General features: G+C 37.4%; 1 protein-coding gene across 2 annotated transcripts in view; it reads right to left on the reverse strand.

Annotated features, from left to right (window-relative positions):
* LOC117288162 (ataxin-7-like protein 3) overlaps window positions 1–18,483 on the reverse strand; it is an 81,205-nt gene extending 62,722 nt beyond the window's left edge. For both annotated transcript variants that reach the window (XM_033768884.1, XM_033768883.1), the window contains exons 1-2: window positions 18,464–18,483; window positions 7,144–7,214 (exon numbers count right to left, since the gene is read on the reverse strand). In XM_033768884.1, coding sequence (XP_033624775.1) covers window positions 7,144–7,214; window positions 18,464–18,473 — 81 coding nt within the window. In that variant the 5' untranslated portion in view covers window positions 18,474–18,483. The remainder of the gene's footprint in view (window positions 1–7,143; window positions 7,215–18,463) is intronic.
* Between the last annotated feature and the right edge of the window lie 2,161 nt (window positions 18,484–20,644).

Here is a 20,644-nt window from a genome sequence, read left to right on the forward strand (position 1 = left end):
AAAATTAATCTAATCTCCAATCCCCAAGGAGTCTATAACTACAAACAGTCTATTAAACGGCTGTGTACTTCTTGAGATATGGTGCTACAAAGATTTCCCAATTAAATATGCAAAAGTGGGTCACGTGGTTAATTAATTACAAATTTTAACATTTTTTGGGTCGGTGGTTTGATGTTTGATCTAGTACAAGATGATTTCACCGAACTCTTAACCACCAAACTCTGTGCTTATGATCACCATTTTTCGCTTACTGTGTTTTTAAACATCATCGTGTCATGCATGCACACAGGTTATGTTGGGCTAACAATTGAGAAAAAGAAAAGGCAACACTATCAATATAAAGATAAGAATCAAACTTAAATATTACAAAAAGAAATATATTTTTAGTTTTGGGGGATAAAAAAATATTGTGAGCGGACCGAGATTCGACCTCGCAATTGTCAGATGTATAGTCGCGACTAATGACCACTAGGCTACAAGGGCACGATGCAAAAATGGTGGGTTTTTACATGTGTGCATCAACAGAGGGGATTATGATCGGGCGAAATAATTCTTGTTTCATGATTTTGCTACCATTGTCACTAAATATGAACTGCTAATGCCTATAACTATTATGTAGGGTTGAAATGTAGTATTAGATGCCTACATCTACATTAGATGTAGTATTAGGTTTTTGACGAAGACGTCAATGTCGTCAAAAAACCCTATCTAGTTACGCACATTCGTTTTAACAAAAACCCATGCACAGAGTAATTGGTCCAGAACGCGGTTAGAAAAACAAGGACAAATTTAACGCACGTTCTAACAAAAATCCTAAACCTTGTGCGTGTACACAGTAATGAGTCCAGAACGCGGGTAGGAAACAAAACAGTATAATAACATGAAAGTGACTGCATCAAGTTTACAAATTAAAAATTCAAATGAAGACCACGTGGTTAATTAATTAAGAATTTTAACACTTTTTTATTAGAGTAAAGCTTATGTGCTAAGCTTCAATTTGATATATGATTTCTTTCTTTTATCCTTATACTTTAGGAGACGGGGCCTAAACAAAAACGCTGTACAAACGCTATGGGGTTTTAGGCGGAAACAAATAATAATAATAATAATAAAAATAACTAGAGATTGTGAACAATCACACAGCTGTTCCAGAATGTTTTGTTAATAAAAGTATTCTATGATTTAATAAAACCCACACATAACAGCTTTATGACATGTGATTACCTTGTCTTTTATCTGATACTGAATTGAAATGAGCTTTAAAACCAGAATTAAAGGTCAACATGGCATCATGGTAATTATTTGGAATAAATTTAACCAATGTTAAAAAATCGGTTGTGTAGTTCTTGAGATATGATCCAACTTCCGGTTGACCCGGAAGTAAAGGTCAATACTGGGTCACGGTAATTCACGCTTGATTTTGAATGCCCAAGGAGTCTATAACTGAAAAAAGTTTGAAAATCGGTTGTATAGTACTTGAGATATGGTCCCACTTCCGGTTGACCCGGAAGTAGAGGTCAACTTGAGGTCACGGTTTTTTAAAGTTTATTTTTAACGCCTAAGTGGTTTAAAACTAAAAAAAGTTTGAAAAACGGTTGTATAGTACTTGAGATATGGTCCCGCTTCCGGTTGACCCGGAAGTAGAGGTCAACTTGAGGTTACAGTTTTTCAAAATTAATTTCCATGCCCCAAGGAGTCTTTAACTATAGACAGTTTAAAAATTGGTCCTGTATAAGCTTGAGATATGGTGCTGCAAAGATTTTCACTGTCACGGAGTAGAGAAAAATAGTAGTAGCGACTCAAATAATAATTTTGTAGTTGCGACGTAAAGCACGGGTATTATCCTGCGAATGCAAATCAAATTTTTAAGTCACTGTTGTTTCGCAGTGAAAGTTTCGCAGGAGTTGAGCACAATTAGTCAACTGTAGCAGACTTTTTGTTGCGAATTGTGACGCTCAAGAACACATTCCCTGCTAAGCTGTTAAATACGCTTAGCATAAGCACAATTCCATGATTACGTAAGCGCTGCGATTCTTTCCTTTAAAAGCCATTGGCCCAGGACCAAACTACATATAGCTTATTAAACACAAAAAGCAGCTAAACAAAGCAAATACACATGTACATGTACAAGTTGTGAATCAAGGTATTCTGCTCATCTGCAATTTTTTAAAGCAAAATGTTTTGCCTGTTTATTATAAGCAGCTCTATAACATTGAGCCACTCAACCACCAGAGAAACGTCAGCATAATAAAATCTCTGCTTTTGTATTCCTGTCAAAGAGTTTTTGTTTGTCATGGTCTAATTTAAGAAAGTAAAGCAAAATACTGGAATAAGTTTAGGCAAATGGTCCCCGGCGCAAACAAGGTGACTCACCCGTAAAACATTCCAAATCCCAGACGGTCTATTTTCGTCATCCACGCTCGTCGCCTGAAACGAACCCGGTCCACGTCGGGTACCGGTCAACTCGGTCCCAAACCAACTCGGTCCCAGTCAAGAGCTTAATACGTTGACACTTTTTTCACTCATTTCTCAAAAACTACAACACCACAGCAGGTAATATTTTAAGGGAAGCTTTCAACTATCATTATCTTCAAACTGGTTAAGTTTAGTGTACATCTTTGGACACGATGGTGTGTCGTAGCCGTCGAAAACCCCTATTTAATTACGCACGTTCATTTGAACGAAAACCCTAAACCTTCGTACTTTGTACAAAGTAATGTGTCCGGAAGCCGGTTAGAAAGTAATGGATCCTAAACAGTGGTAGGAAAACAGAATGAGTAGACTCCTCTCAAGAAGTCACAACTCATGATAGGTACATACTGTATGGCATTTACCATAGAGAATGTTTAAAAATAAAATGGAAATGACAACATCCAGTTATATTCAAATGAGTAGACTCCTCTCAAGAAGTCACAACTCATGATAGGTACATACTGCATAGCATTTACCATAGAGGATGTTTAACAATAACATAGAAGTGACTGAATCCAGCTATATTAAAATGAAGATTACGTGGTTAATTAATTAAGATTTTTAACATTTTTTACATTTTGAGTAAAGCTTATGTTCTAAGCTTCAATTTGGTATAATAAACTCACTCTTTCGTATTATGGTTTGGGAGATTAGGCTTTAACAAAATTCACTGGTTAAACCTATGGGCTTTTGACGGATACAAATAATAATAATAATAATAATAACAAATAAAAATCTTGACGATTTCAATAGCTGGTCCGACCACTACGTCGGAACAGCTAGTAAAAATCTCGACGAAAACAATACCTGTTCCGACTGTAGGTCGGAACAGCTAAAAATATGTTGAACAGAACTACATAAAGGCATACATGCTAAATAATGGTAACTAAAGCACTGGTCCTGAATGAAGAAGACTGACATAAAGGTTTGGATACAACCAGAAACATGTGAAGAGTAGATGAGAGAGTATGGTAGGTTGGGAGAAGACAGGAAGACATGGTGGGGGAGGGAAGAGCAGGGAACTACAATTAGGGACAATAGAGACAACCCATTTTAAGCTGGCCAGGATTAACAAAAGAGTACTTAAACCCTGTGACCCTAAAGTCTGTCAATCCAAACTTGAGATGGGGACATACATAGAATAATAGACTATACTGTCATGGTCCAGAGTAAATGGTCCAGAGTAAATATCCGGTTTTGTAAATAAGCGTTAGGATTAAAGTAGCAATGAAGTAATGTTTCTTTTTTTAAGTATTTAATACTATACGTGTAGAATGTTATAGATTTCCTTAGTGGGGCGAGCACACATACTTTAAGTTTGGGGTGAGCAGTCACGCGTGTGTTAAACTCGTTAATCGTTTGGAACTTTTCTTCGTATGCCACACAAACACCTGTTTTGCAGACATGAACAGAATATTGGAATTCGCAGAGTTTGGAGAATGCTGAGAATTCAGGATTCACTACATAAGGAAGGATTGCGGCCATCCTCGTCCCTCACATTTTTAATTCTTCAGTTTCGGGGCGGAGGGCTGCAGAGTAGCAGAGTTGAGTGGGCGGAGAATTCCCTCTGAGTATGCCCACGTTGGAGCGGCATTTTTAATTGCCGAACTGTGATGTTCGACATGTGTTAGTTTCGCCGTTCCTGCACGGATCAATCCGTGAAGCCTCCAGTAAAGTTCGTCGCTGCCGAAACCATGCAGTAGGCTGCGGTGGCTCTTCAATGACGGGGAGTTTGCACGTCGACGAGGCGGAGCTGTGAATTCCCGAGAGCGTCGAACTTTACGACACACAGACTCGTGACTTGGGTACTGTGTGAGTTTTCTTTTCCTCCGAGCTGCGGTCGTCGGACTTTGTTGTACCGGTTGCGTGAAGCAACAACGGTACGAAAGCAGAGAGCACCGAGGGGGCCGACCATTTTTCCACACCGGGCCTCATCACATCGCGTACCTTGGAAGGACAACAATTTACGGGGACATTTTCATCAGAATAGGCGAACACTGGTCTTCAGCTCTCTCCGAGAGAGTCGAGGTATATCAGAGGCTGTTGGGTCTTCAACCCTATTTTGCCTGGGCTGCTCCCCCCCCCCCCCTGGTTAACTGCCTTTTTGTATTGCCTTATTTTTTTTTGTTTACGTAATGGTTTATATTAAATTTAATTGAACATACTTGCTGTTTCATATTATGCTGGTCTGTTTGACTACTTTTGTTACCCTTATTTTTTTAGGGCGGGGTTATTTTTCGAAGTCTCTGGCCTTTAGGAATTTGGATCGTAACAATACATGTAAATTATATATATATAAACTTGTCTCATTCTCATTAACGTGGTCAAGTCCAGCAACATGTAATCATTGCAATTGTGGTATCATTTTAAAGAGGAACAGTTCAGCTTTGCAATGATATATACCATATACAAAGAGAGTATTAACTCTTACTTTTTGTGAGCAGTTTATATTATATAAGAAAATACAAGAAATACAAATAAAAAAATTAAAAATGTACTTAAAAGAGACAAAATAAAGCATTAGAACAAGCAATATGACCCGAAACGAATGTAAAACACATGAGATTAAACAGAAGGGCAAGAACAGAATTGAATTTAGCACAAAACAAATAAATCAGTATGTGAAAAACAGCAAAAAAAGTTTGAAAAATCAACCAATCAACTAACAAACAACAAAAAGAAAACAGAACAAACAATAAGAATGAATGAAAAGGGGAATTAAAAATATTAATATAAAACAAAATTGAAATAAATAAATAAACAAGTGAATAACAAAATGCAGCATTGTACGGAGAAATTAGCGAAGACAAAGGAAAAATGAAATTAATAACTTTAAAAAAAGAACAAAATAATTGTGTAAAATTACTATCTGAATGGATAAAGCAAAAACAAATTGAAAAAGAACAATAAATAAAATGAATTGTAAAAAAATAAGTACATAATACATTGTAACAAGCGAGATACAACAAATTTTAAATAAACTTAAACTTGCATAAAAAGGCAAAGTTACAAGTTATAAAGATAAGCAGACAAACTGTTGGTAAAACACTTGAATGATTCAAGTAAGATAGAGTTCTTTATATGTGTGGGTAAACTACTCCAGATATGAGGAAATATGTGGCAGGGTGTGTTCTTTAGAAAAAGTGACCTTGCAAAGTGATGCCGAAAAGTGAGAGTGTCCAGATGACGAGTGTTTACTACTGTATTGGTTTTAATTGACTGGCAGCCAATTAAGTTGAAGAGACATTTTGTGACAAACATCACCGTGTGTTTTTGACGCCAGTTGTCTAAAGATATCCAGTTCAGTTCACGCAGTCTATCCTCGTATGGCATTGCTCCACTACGCTGTTTTAAACACATTCTGCTTGCTCTACGCTGGACACGCTCAAGGCTAGAAAAATTTGTCACAGTGTACGCCGTCCAAGCTGGCAGGCCATACTCAAGTACAGGTAAAACCAAGGACCTGTATAGCAACGCCAAAGCCTTCGTTGAAGTTCCACCAGCAATTTGCCAAATAAATCCTAATGTCCGATTTGCCTTGGACACTACAGCTTTGATGTGGTTGTTCCAGTTAGAGAGTCGTTTATAGTTACACCAAAATATTTAAATGTTGGAGTTGAAGTCAGAGGTGCATCATGAAGTAAGTATTGGGGGAGAAGGGCTGGTTTTCTGGATCTAGAGATGTGCATGACCTTAGTTTGAGCATTCTACCTCCGTGGTTTGAGTGACGGGTTAGACTCTGGAGGGCGCTAGTCCTGTATGTATGCATGTGTGAATGTGACAGTATAAATGCAAAAAATGCTTAACAATTAAAAATGAAAAGAAAACCCTTTTCCAAAGTTGACTTAATTGAGAACAAAACTCATTTCCATGAAATTCTACCTCCATGGTTTAAATTATCCACAAAAAGCACGTACCCAGACTCTGGGAGAATGATTGACACACCAACAGAGATCCAAATACCTCTAATATCTTAATCCTCTGCAGTTTGTTATACATTTGTTTCACTTATGCCTCACTCAGAAGACAAGCCCAGTGTGCGGTGTCTTTTGTGGTTTTGTGACTGAAAAAGGAAAGTTCATCGACATCTGCTGGGTAATAGTTTCGTGCCTTTTTCTATTAAGCATTTTTGGCAGTACTATCCAGTGCCATCCGAAATTTGGCTTACTCCAAGGCCAAAGTGTTCTTGCCCTGAAATTTGTTTTGTAATTAGAGGCCTGGTGTTTTGTAACAGATACAATAATAGTACTTTACATGCTTTATAACACTTGTGTTGCACTCACTACAGACATCCCGATGTAGGCCTTTATATAGTTTCAGTTCGTGAAAACGCTGCGCTTGCTTACTACGCTCTATTTTTAATATAAATTAGGCGACACTCAATACTTTCCCCTGTATGTTTAGCTATAGTATGCCCTATTTGAAATGCACCTAATCCTGTAATGGTACTCATTGGAAAAAACTTGCATCGACTACGACTCCTACGAGTATGATAATTTGGCCTCTCGTAATAGAAAAACCCAACCAACTCCATCCCACATTCATAAAGCTGCATTCGAAATAAAATTCAAGCCAACTGCAAATGTCCCACAACAGCAACATTATTGAAAACATATAGTATGCCCTATTTGAACTGCATTTCTGAACTTCAACACATCTAAAGCATATTACCTTAGCATTGTAGATTGTCATAGAACTTGACCCTGGGTCTGATGATATGTTACGAACAAACGGCATATCACCTGCAAAAATACAAATATAAAAGAATTAACTAGACATTAAGTTTTTGTCAACTATAAAAACCTGGGCCCAATTTTTTGGCTCTGCTTACCGCCAAATTCTGCGCTTACGATCACCATAATCCCTTACATGTACGTTCCTCGGTGAGTTTCTGCACTACATTAGCTGTGTAAGAGCAGAATGCCTAGAAAGGTGGAGTACATTGTAGGTACGCGCATAAGTCAAAATTTTACGTTAGCACAGAATTCCCTGCTTCGGCAAGCGCCGATTCTTTGCTAACGGTAGCCAGAGCCATAAAATTGGGACCAGGTGTTCGTTAGTGATGTCATCAAATTGTGATTGAATGAACTATGACGTCATTTCACCTGGTTCAGTGGTTATCTTTTTTCCCAATATAAAGCTCAGAACAAAGCTCCGAATTAAGCCCATTCTGATGATGTAAGTATGGATTATAGCTGTCCAATGTGTGGTTCAGGAGTTTTGAATTTTTTCAAACAATACATAGAGTTTGCCTGATAGTGATGACCACCGCAGCCCAAAATGCGCCACAGGGACGCAAACTGAATCATGACGTTTTACTGTACAGTACCATACAACGTACATGTACGGTGTAAACTAAGCTACGCGTACAATGTCCTTTCCAGTTCAGCGTATGTGTACACGTACATAGGCCTGTCAACGTAAGTCAACTTAAACGCGGCTTTATCAACCTTTTAAGACCAAATGCAAAGGTAAAAATATTGTCATTTCTGTGTAAACGCTTGAGCTACTGTAAGTTAACAATTAAGAAACTTGTTTTAAAATTATGCTGTAATGACAAACACTTTTTTAGAAATGAATTTTGTTGTAATTTTAAACTTCCTATTTTAACTGGAACTCAGAGTCAAATGGAGTCACTAACTGCAGTGTTTGTTGACCTTCCAACGACCTGTCCGATACTATGTAGATTGTAAAAATCTAACCTGTGGTCAACGACTTATGATTTATTGACAAATACAATGTATCAAACTTTGATTAGATGTCATTCAAAAGCTGATGACATCATCATGACATCATCAGGTGTGTAAGTTTCAATGTTCAATTCAATTCCAATCTTGAGTTGTACCATAAATAAGCCCTAAACATGACTTTAAACAAAACAAGTAGAGTCGTGTTTTAAAACACAAATGCCCTGCCAGGGCTACAGGATAATCTGAATTTTAACTAATACCCTTTTTGGCCTAACAGACATCGGAGATAGGGGTTTATAACCGTTTTGAAAATTGCATTTAGCAATGAATAATTCAAGAGTCGAGAGTCAAAAACTGCTTATCTATGACAATGATATGCGATGACGCGAAAGAACTCGTCGCTACACTTTTATTCCCTCATTTAATTGTTTAAAAAAATACTTCCTCTGATTTTATGAACAATAATAAGCCTTTAATGATCTTGGCATTCATTTCTGAGAAAAAAATCCTTTGTACCTTTAAAAAAGCTAACTCTACTGATACAAGACAGTTTTATATAGTACTGATTGAATCCAAGTAGATGGTGTGCGATAAAACCCACGCGCAAACGTGCGCGGAGGTTGGCGCAATAAACATGTTTTGAAAAAAAGGCCAAATAACTGTTGGTATATTTAGCTGTGTCATGACATGTGTTTAAAATAAATCCGTAATTCTCGCTATCGAGAATTTATATTGTTTTACTGTTTTCTCAAAAAGTAAAGCATTTCATGGACTAATATTTCAAGAGAAGTCTTTCACCATTACCTTCTGTAAACCCTGTAAATTATTTGTAAATCTGTGAACTTGTTTTCGTCTTTTTTTGTACCGAAAGTGTATAATGGCTTTAAAGACATTATACACTTTCGGTAGCAAGAATTCCGGATTTAATAGTTGCATGTTCAGTTTGAATGGGATTTCGTTTCTTGTCAATTTTACTAAAAACCCTGCTTTCAAGGCAAAGCAAATTAAGCCAATATCCCCCCCCCCCAAAAAAAAAACCAACCTCTTACTAAGATCCAATCATGTCTTATCTTAATCCTCCGCAGTTTGTTATACACTTGTTTCCCTAAAAAGGTAAGCCGCTGGGTTGAGCGGTGTGTCTGTGGTTTTTGATTTTGGGTTCGGTGGTCCCCCTGGCCAAATGGCAGTTGAAATGACGTATAGGAAATTAACAGCCAATAGAAAATGTGTGTTTTACGATAATTTAAATTGTGTATAGCTATCGCCTCCATTTTCACAGAGCCTTGTACAACATCGACAACAGAGGGCGCTTTCCTGCATTTGGAATAGTCTTGGCTCAAGGTGTCAGTGATTGGTACTGCATGTGTAGTATGCACTGCACTTTATGTTAATTGATCGCTGACGCATTGGGTAAAGACTAGTTCATACCTGCCATCTGCGTGTGGTTGAGTGGTTGAGGTGACGGCGAGTTGACGGCACATATTATTTTCTCCGGCCAGATGAAACAGAGCGCCAGAAATCTGATTTCGATAAAATATATTTTCTCCGGTCAGATGAAATACGGTGCGCCAGATATATATATGTATATTTTTTTTCTTTCTATTTTTTTTCTATTTCTTCCAGCCTGATGAAACACGGAGCGCCGGAAAAACTTGTGGAATTTTTTTTTAAAAGCCGGAATTCCGGCAATAGCCGGAAAACTGGCATCCCTGATACAAGGCGCCGTATCAAAATAGGCCAACGCGTTGCAATGCGTTGGCAACTTGTTGCAATGGCAGAGGCGTTGTCAGGCGTTGTAAAAAACAAGTTTGGTAATTTATTTCCAAGACGCGTTGTTCGTCTATGCAATGCATTATAAACTGAGCTCATTAACTTTGCCTGTTTCTGTTGGTTTAAAAGACAAAAGGAGGAGATGTATTGATATTTAAAGTAGGCCCGTGCGCTCTGTTGGTTTAATCCATGTTGGTGTGGTGCATCGTACGGGTGACTGAATCTAAAAGGAATCACACTCTACACACGCTGCCATAAGGTGTAGGCTGACAACAAAAGAATAAAATGCCACTCCATTTACCGTAGACAACAGACCACTGATAGCGAACAGGCAATTTATAAGTTGTACCTGCAACGAGGACCGAACTTGGGGTCTTTGAGTGACTGTATAAATACCACTTTGTCTAAACTAGTTACTGAATTTACATTAAAGGACATACGGTTTTTGAATTTACATAAAAGGACATACGGTTCTGTACCAAAAAAAATCAAAACAAATACCTTCAAAACTTTTGATTCCGGCCCCACTTGGCCCACTTTCCATGTTCGTAATACATGTAAAATAAGAAACTGAAATAGTCATCACACTCTCTCCAATATAACTGACGCAAATTTATTAACATGGAATATAAGATACGTGCAAGAAGGGCCACAACTTTGCTGTTCTATTTGAAAGTAATTATTAAATGAAGAGACCCCCCCGGCTGAGCCTGGCACACGCTACTGCTCTCTGTCTTAGAAAAAATATATATGCCGAGAGGGCGCACTTTAGCATTTCATTTCATTTCATTTCATTTATTAATTTCACAGGCAAAAATTCAAGCACAGACAATAAGAACAGTAAGAAACAAAAACAAGAACATACAATACAATAACAAAAAAAGCAGCACCCCTGAAGGATTTTTAAAAAGTAAACTAAATTACTATCGAGTTAATCTCCTGATGCCACAATTTACGAAGAGACAAAAAGGGACATTACAGATGGACATTATTAAAACATGGCATACAGTATAAAAATATAGAACTATACAAGCAGTTAAAACTATAAAAGCACTAATGGGCATTAAAAATACAAAATCGTTAAAAGAGAGGCCCCTTATCAAATAAAAAGTATTGCGCATGCAAAGCTCTTTATGCGTCAGGGGACACGACCTTTGGTGCGCTGTTGTGCATGAAACCTTTACGGCATAACATCATATTTTTCATCTTTGTACAAGTACAAGAGTGAATATTGTTTTACTGAATAATTAAACTTTGAAAAAGGGATGAGAAAAAGATGGCTTTAACTTTAGATGTGTCAAGCCTGACATTTCCAATATCATGCTATCATTCGAGCATTGGGTAACTTTTTTAACAGTTAACAGTGCCTCCCCCCCTCTTACATTTTTGCTGTTTTGGAACAAATGCAGTAAACAGTTTTTTTGTTAACGTAGAATGTCCGTTTCTTTTAATAATGCCAGCAATCAAGTTTTGGGGAAGATTTTTTTTAAATTTTAGTTAAGAATGTCAACCTCCCGTCTTTGATATATTTTTGCAGGTTTGGGACAAGCAATATTTTTAAATGGTAGAATGTCCGTACTCCGTCTTTTAATATTGCCAGTAATCGAGTATTGGGGAAGATTTTTTTTAAATTTTAGTTAAGAATGTCGGAACTCCCCTCTTTGATATATTTTTGCAGTTTTGGGACAATTAATATTTTTAAATGGTGTTCGTATTCCGTCTTATTGCCGGCTACCCAGTATTTGGGAAGATTTTTTTTTTACAATTTTACCCTCCCCTCTTCTTTCTTCAGTTTCGGGACAAACTTGTTTTAAATGGTAGAATACATGTCCGTATTCCGTCTTTAAATATTGCCGGCATCCGATTATTGGGGAACATTTCTTTACAAGTAAATAATGTCCGACGTCCCTCTTGGTTATTTTTTCCCGCCGTTTTGATATATTTTTTAATGGTAGAATGTTCGTATTCCATCTTTTAATAATGCCGGATTTCGAGTATTTGGCAACATAAAAATCAAGAATGTCGGACCTCCCCTCCCCTCTTTGTTACGTTTGTGAAGTTTTGGACAAAACAAATTTAGATCATGGAATGTCCGTATCCCGTCTTTTAATATTGCCGGCAATCGAGTATTGGGGAAGTTTTTTTTTTAAGTTTTAGTTAAGAATGTCTAACCTCCCCTCTTTGTTATGTTTTTGCCGTTTTGTAACAAATGCATTAAAGAATTTTTTTTTTAAATGGTAGAATGTCCGTATTTCGTCTTTAAATAATGCCGGAAATCGAGTATTGGGGAAGTTTTAAAAAAAAGTTCTAGTTAATAATGTCGGACCTCTTATATTTTTTGCAGTTTTGGGACAACCATAATTTTGAATGTTAGAATGTCCGTATTCCATCTTTTAATATTGCCGCATTCGAGTATTGGGAGACAATTTTTTACAAGTTATTTTGTTGCCGTTTCTGAACAAATGCAGTTGAACAATTTTTGTTTTTATGCTAAGAATGTCCGTATCCCTCCTTTTAATTTTGCTGGCATTCTAGTTGAGGGTCCATGACGTCGTGCACGTGTTTCTCCAAATATTGCTCAGCCTTGGATTTCCCCTTGATAAGCCCACACTCTTTCCCAACGTTTATCTATAGGTTAAGGCTTGGATTTTGGATTCCTTACATGTGGGAACGAGCTTGGCATGGTTGTATTGCAGTCCTTCCTCCATTCTCGGACACTTATCTTTTTAATAATTTGCCGTTGGACAGTATTACACACAAAAACAATTAGTTGGTAAATGTTCCTGCTCATCTTTTCAATAATAAGCCGTTTTGAGACTTTCCAGCGTTACACAATTAACATATGTTTTTGCATTTGGTTTCAACACTGATAATTACTATTGTATTGCCGTCGATTGTCCCCAAGTGCCGTTTTGGTCGAGTCCTCTATTATTCCTCCTCTACATCCACTTGTTTTTCCCATCGACACAGCAGACACTTATGGCACAATCATTTCCCCATTTGAACACGGCCATTTTGCATGTTATTTTCCTTGTGTTTTTGCTGGTATCTCCACGTTTTTGTGGTCATGATTCAGTATATCTTATTTGCCCAAGTTGTTCCCATCTGTGGGCTGGGTAGGAAGCATAGCACTATGGTGGGAACTCAGAACTAGGTCAACAGGGTCAGCAGTGGCTTACAAAACAAAAATGTAGAAGAATTGTTATACTTTGTATCAAGTTACAACATTGTATAACAATTTTGTATCTTTTGTGATTGTAGCTACAAGTGGGCACATCTAAGGGAATTTTGCCATTGGCTGTGAGGCCATGAGTGACGCCAGGAGTGACTGTACTGGCTTGGGGGCATTCTGGTTTTTCTTTTGGTAGATGGTCTTGTTATAGTCATTTATGGAGCAATGTGTTGTAGGCCTTGCTCAAATACGTTTTTTTTTTTTTTGTTTTTTTTAATAGTGTCCGATTATTTGCCACCAGTGGACCTATGTTATGTTTGCTTTGTTGGGAGCAGGATTTCTAGCATTTTTACATTTTGGAACTGTGAGTGATCCATAACTTAAGAGGATTTTACATTTATGAAAAACTCCCTATCCACATCAGATATTCCCTTTCCACAAAGACGTTAAAAAACTCCTTAAAATCTTCCACTATTATATTTTTATCTAAAGGCGTTATTAAATTCGGCCCATTAAAAAAAAAAGACAAGAAAAACTGCAAAACCAAAAATAAGGTACAATTTGTCAGAAAATAATTGGTCAAAACAAAAAAATCTGGTTGGAGGTCGGGTTACCAGGCTGTGGTTATCGTGTCCACGTAACGTCAATTTTTTTTATGACATTTTTGTTTTAATGGCGGGTAAACATGACGATGGGGAAAACATTTAACAAAGACATTTTTTAATAACATAAACATTACAGGGTTATCCTTCATATATTTGTATTCACTGTAAATCGGACCAAAAGAAGGAAGAAAATTTTAAAAAGAAAAACTTAATATATAACTTAAATACGGCAACTACGTGTGGTTGAGTGGTTGAGGTGACGGCGAGTTGACGGCACATATTATTTTCTCCGGCCAGATGAAACAGAGCGCCAGAAATCTGATTTCGATAAAATATATTTTCTCCGGTCAGATGAAATACGGTGCGCCAGATATATATATGTATATTTTTTTTCTTTCTATTTTTTTTCTATTTCTTCCAGCCTGATGAAACACGGAGCGCCGGAAAAACTTGTGGAATTTTTTTTTAAAAGCCGGAATTCCGGCAATAGCCGGAAAACTGGCATCCCTGATACAAGGCGCCGTATCAAAATAGGCCAACGCGTTGCAATGCGTTGGCAACTTGTTGCAATGGCAGAGGCGTTGTCAGGCGTTGTAAAAAACAAGTTTGGTAATTTATTTCCAAGACGCGTTGTTCGTCTATGCAATGCATTATAAACTGAGCTCATTAACTTTGCCTGTTTCTGTTGGTTTAAAAGACAAAAGGAGGAGATGTATTGATATTTAAAGTAGGCCCGTGCGCTCTGTTGGTTTAATCCATGTTGGTGTGGTGCATCGTACGGGTGACTGAATCTAAAAGGAATCACACTCTACACACGCTGCCATAAGGTGTAGGCTGACAACAAAAGAATAAAATGCCACTCCATTTACCGTAGACAACAGACCACTGATAGCGAACAGGCAATTTATAAGTTGTACCTGCAACGAGGACCGAACTTGGGGTCTTTGAGTGACTGTATAAATACCACTTTGTCTAAACTAGTTACTGAATTTACATTAAAGGACATACGGTTTTTGAATTTACATAAAAGGACATACGGTTCTGTACCAAAAAAAATCAAAACAAATACCTTCAAAACTTTTGATTCCGGCCCCACTTGGCCCACTTTCCATGTTCGTAATACATGTAAAATAAGAAACTGAAATAGTCATCACACTCTCTCCAATATAACTGACGCAAATTTATTAACATGGAATATAAGATACGTGCAAGAAGGGCCACAACTTTGCTGTTCTATTTGAAAGTAATTATTAAATGAAGAGACCCCCCCGGCTGAGCCTGGCACACGCTACTGCTCTCTGTCTTACAAAAAATATATATGCCGAGAGGGCGCACTTTAGCATTTCATTTCATTTCATTTCATTTATTAATTTCACAGGCAAAAATTCAAGCACAGACAATAAGAACAGTAAGAAACAAAAACAAGAACATACAATACAATAACAAAAAAAGCAGCACCCCTGAAGGATTTTTAAAAAGTAAACTAAATTACTATCGAGTTAATCTCCTGATGCCACAATTTACGAAGAGACAAAAAGGGACATTACAGATGGACATTATTAAAACATGGCATACAGTATAAAAATATAGAACTATACAAGCAGTTAAAACTATAAAAGCACTAATGGGCATTAAAAATACAAAATCGTTAAAAGAGAGGCCCCTTATCAAATAAAAAGTATTGCGCATGCAAAGCTCTTTATGCGTCAGGGGACACGACCTTTGGTGCGCTGTTGTGCATGAAACCTTTACGGCATAACATCATATTTTTCATCTTTGTACAAGTACAAGAGTGAATATTGTTTTACTGAATAATTAAACTTTGAAAAAGGGATGAGAAAAAGATGGCTTTAACTTTAGATGTGTCAAGCCTGACATTTCCAATATCATGCTATCATTCGAGCATTGGGTAACTTTTTTAACAGTTAACAGTGCCTCCCCCCCTCTTACATTTTTGCTGTTTTGGAACAAATGCAGTAAACAGTTTTTTTGTTAACGTAGAATGTCCGTTTCTTTTAATAATGCCAGCAATCAAGTTTTGGGGAAGATTTTTTTTAAATTTTAGTTAAGAATGTCAACCTCCCGTCTTTGATATATTTTTGCAGGTTTGGGACAAGCAATATTTTTAAATGGTAGAATGTCCGTACTCCGTCTTTTAATATTGCCAGTAATCGAGTATTGGGGAAGATTTTTTTTAAATTTTAGTTAAGAATGTCGGAACTCCCCTCTTTGATATATTTTTGCAGTTTTGGGACAATTAATATTTTTAAATGGTGTTCGTATTCCGTCTTATTGCCGGCTACCCAGTATTTGGGAAGATTTTTTTTTTACAATTTTACCCTCCCCTCTTCTTTCTTCAGTTTCGGGACAAACTTGTTTTAAATGGTAGAATACATGTCCGTATTCCGTCTTTAAATATTGCCGGCATCCGATTATTGGGGAACATTTCTTTACAAGTAAATAATGTCCGACGTCCCTCTTGGTTATTTTTTCCCGCCGTTTTGATATATTTTTTAATGGTAGAATGTTCGTATTCCATCTTTTAATAATGCCGGATTTCGAGTATTTGGCAACATTAAAATCAAGAATGTCGGACCTCCCCTCCCCTCTTTGTTACGTTTGTGAAGTTTTGGACAAAACAAATTTAGATCATGGAATGTCCGTATCCCGTCTTTTAATATTGCCGGCAATCGAGTATTGGGGAAGTTTTTTTTTTAAGTTTTAGTTAAGAATGTCTAACCTCCCCTCTTTGTTATGTTTTTGCCGTTTTGTAACAAATGCATTAAAGAATTTTTTTTTTAAATGGTAGAATGTCCGTATTTCGTCTTTAAATAATGCCGGAAATCGAGTATTGGGGAAGTTTTAAAAAAAAGTTCTAGTTAATAATGTCGGACCTCTTATATTTTTTGCAGTTTTGGGACAACCATAATTTTGAATGTTAGAATGTCCGTATTCCATCTTTTAATATTGCCGCATTCGAGTATTGGGAGACAATTTTTTACAAGTTATTTTGTTGCCGTTTCTGAACAAATGCAGTTGAACAATTTTTGTTTTTATGCTAAGAATGTCCGTATCCCTCCTTTTAATTTTGCTGGCATTCTAGTTGAGGGTCCATGACGTCGTGCACGTGTTTCTCCAAATATTGCTCAGCCTTGGATTTCCCCTTGATAAGCCCACACTCTTTCCCAACGTTTATCTATAGGTTAAGGCTTGGATTTTGGATTCCTTACATGTGGGAACGAGCTTGGCATGGTTGTATTGCAGTCCTTCCTCCATTCTCGGACACTTATCTTTTTAATAATTTGCCGTTGGACAGTATTACACACAAAAACAATTAGTTGGTAAATGTTCCTGCTCATCTTTTCAATAATAAGCCGTTTTGAGACTTTCCAGCGTTACACAATTAACATATGTTTTTGCATTTGGTTTCAACACTGATAATTACTATTGTATTGCCGTCGATTGTCCCCAAGTGCCGTTTTGGTCGAGTCCTCTATTATTCCTCCTCTACATCCACTTGTTTTTCCCATCGACACAGCAGACACTTATGGCACAATCATTTCCCCATTTGAACACGGCCATTTTGCATGTTATTTTCCTTGTGTTTTTGCTGGTATCTCCACGTTTTTGTGGTCATGATTCAGTATATCTTATTTGCCCAAGTTGTTCCCATCTGTGGGCTGGGTAGGAAGCATAGCACTATGGTGGGAACTCAGAACTAGGTCAACAGGGTCAGCAGTGGCTTACAAAACAAAAATGTAGAAGAATTGTTATACTTTGTATCAAGTTACAACATTGTATAACAATTTTGTATCTTTTGTGATTGTAGCTACAAGTGGGCACATCTAAGGGAATTTTGCCATTGGCTGTGAGGCCATGAGTGACGCCAGGAGTGACTGTACTGGCTTGGGGGCATTCTGGTTTTTCTTTTGGTAGATGGTCTTGTTATAGTCATTTATGGAGCAATGTGTTGTAGGCCTTGCTCAAATACGTTTTTTTTTTTTTGTTTTTTTTAATAGTGTCCGATTATTTGCCACCAGTGGACCTATGTTATGTTTGCTTTGTTGGGAGCAGGATTTCTAGCATTTTTACATTTTGGAACTGTGAGTGATCCATAACTTAAGAGGATTTTACATTTATGAAAAACTCCCTATCCACATCAGATATTCCCTTTCCACAAAGACGTTAAAAAACTCCTTAAAATCTTCCACTATTATATTTTTATCTAAAGGCGTTATTAAATTCGGCCCATTAAAAAAAAAAGACAAGAAAAACTGCAAAACCAAAAATAAGGTACAATTTGTCAGAAAATAATTGGTCAAAACAAAAAAATCTGGTTGGAGGTCGGGTTACCAGGCTGTGGTTATCGTGTCCACGTAACGTCAATTTTTTTTATGACATTTTTGTTTTAATGGCGGGTAAACATGACGATGGGGAAAACATTTAACAAAGACATTTTTTAATAACATAAACATTACAGGGTTATCCTTCATATATTTGTATTCACTGTAAATCGGACCAAAAGAAGGAAGAAAATTTTAAAAAGAAAAACTTAATATATAACTTAAATACGGCAACTAATACTTTGCCTATAGTTCATGGTATTATTGTTTTCAATTAATTTTGTACTTCTCTTATATTTTATAAAAACTTTGCTGTTTTGGAAGCACTTATGAGAAGCACTCCTAAAATAAACACTTTTACAATGTCTGATATAATGTTTCCAAACGCAATAAGGAATTTGAATAACCTACATGTATTCATGCAATGGTGCTCATTTCCTTCCATGATTAACAACCCCAACAACAAAACCATGCTCACACTAAAGCTGCATTGGTACCTCTGTTGTGGTTTTAACTGAATGCCCCAATGCCTAGCATTTTCAAAGTTGCCAAACAATGACGCACTAACGCCTCACTAAACACCCCCCTGGTGTGCATTGTCTGTGATACACTTGGACCCCGTTTACACTAGATCGCGAAAGCCGGATCAGACCCGGATCGAATCCGGCAAGGTGGATTAACGGCTAGGCTAGTTCGAGGAGGGTTGAATCCGGCAATTGGTGGATTAAGGTCCGGCAATGTGGATTCAAATACAAGTGTAAATGCAAAGGTGGATTAGACACGGCAATTCGAGGAGGCCATTTCCGGTTTCGTGAGGAATGGCGCGCTTTTTCCTTCGCCGAATATTATTTTGTGAGCATCTTCGTTGTTGTGATGGATGGCATGCACAGTGCACATGAACTGTGCGTGTGTGAAACGTTTTGTTGTTTTCAGCGTCCCTAAATACATACATTGCTACCTTCGGAGCTTGCTTTGTTGCTGTATTTGGTTAAAGTTGCTATCTATTCTACCTCCATTGTCATTGTTGTCTGAAACATTTACACGTTTTAGGAGTAAACCAAATGATTTTCGAGAGTGAACTTTTCAAAATATTCCAATAATCTTGACAACTATATCTCGATTGAGAAGTTGTACACACGTTCTCATAATTGCGTTTGAAAAAATGATTTGCAACGTTACCATATAACGAGATCAAGCACATGTACAAATGTTTGGGTACAAAAACTAGGTTTTGTCGGGTTCCCTGAACGTTATAATAACATGTCTGATCAATTGCTACAACTGAATTGGTGCCAGACTGATTTACTCGACGCTCCGGCCGAGTACAGGAATCTTTACATAATACTTTTCGTTTTTGCCAATAGTTACAGATCGCTCCGTCGTTTATCTTTGTTGATGTACATGTACCTTGAAGAAAATATGGCGCGCTAAAATCGTGACCCTTGAGCTCTTTTACGAGGAGCGGTGACGTCAGTGCCGATAAACATCCTGTCCAAAAGTGTGATCGGAGCCAGATTAAGCACTGGTGTAAACGCGACACTGGATCGTGATTTCCGGTCGTAAAAAAAATGCAGAATGTCAATCCACCTTTCTGGATCTAGTGTAAACGCGGTCTTGCTGTGTCTGGCATTGTAAAAGAAGACACAGAAAGGTTTTATGGGACACTTCCTGCTACTGGTTGCCAGCATTCCCAGCAACAATATTGTTTGTTGTCATGCCTATCTGTTTTCAAGCAACCCCATCTAACTTAAAACAACTCAGGAAAAAAGCCGCATTCAACACCTAGCAGAACTAACTGCAAAAAATAACCCTATCTGATTTCGTTGTTTCGATACTGAAGAAAAAAGAGGGTAGGGGAGGTCCGACATTCGTAATTTGTATACAAAAAAAAACATGTTGCCCATTCTCGAGTGCCGGCAATATTAAAAGACGAAATACAGCAATCTACCATTAAAAAAAATGCTTGTCCCAAACTGCATAAATGTAACAAAGAGGAGAGGGGAGGTCCGACATTCGTAACTTGTAAAAACAAATGTTCCTCAATACTCGAATGCCGGCCATATTAAAATACGGAATACGGACATCTACCATTAAACAAAATGTTTGTCTCGAAACTGAACAAAAAGAGGGGAGGGGAGGTCCATCATTCTTAACTTGTTAAAGGTTCGTCAATACTCAAATGCCGGCAATATTAAAAGACAGAAAACGGACATTCTACCAATGTATAGTTTTCATTGTTTGAATGACACATAGTCTGGAGTACCCGCCGTTTGCGTCACATGACTTATACGCGGGTTACTCAAAATGAATGAACCGTGTCGTGATTCATTCATTTGAGTGCATTGATGCATGTCAGTATAAAAGCAGCGTCCTTAGCAATAGAATCCAATTCTACTGCTTACTCTGCTGTAGTGTTAGTGTCGCATTTCGGCAACAGTCGTATTTTATATACGATATTAAGTTCCACATATGGAACATTTTATGTTTTCCTTTTTCTGTTTTTTTTTTTTAATTCTTTGTTGACAGGCATACCGAACGCTGACGTCTTCTACAACTGCAGAATGCAAGGACACTGGTCCAGAGAGTGCCCAT

Source organism: Asterias rubens, chromosome 3, assembly GCF_902459465.1.
Source record: "Asterias rubens chromosome 3, eAstRub1.3, whole genome shotgun sequence".
NCBI lineage: Eukaryota > Metazoa > Echinodermata > Asteroidea > Forcipulatida > Asteriidae > Asterias > Asterias rubens.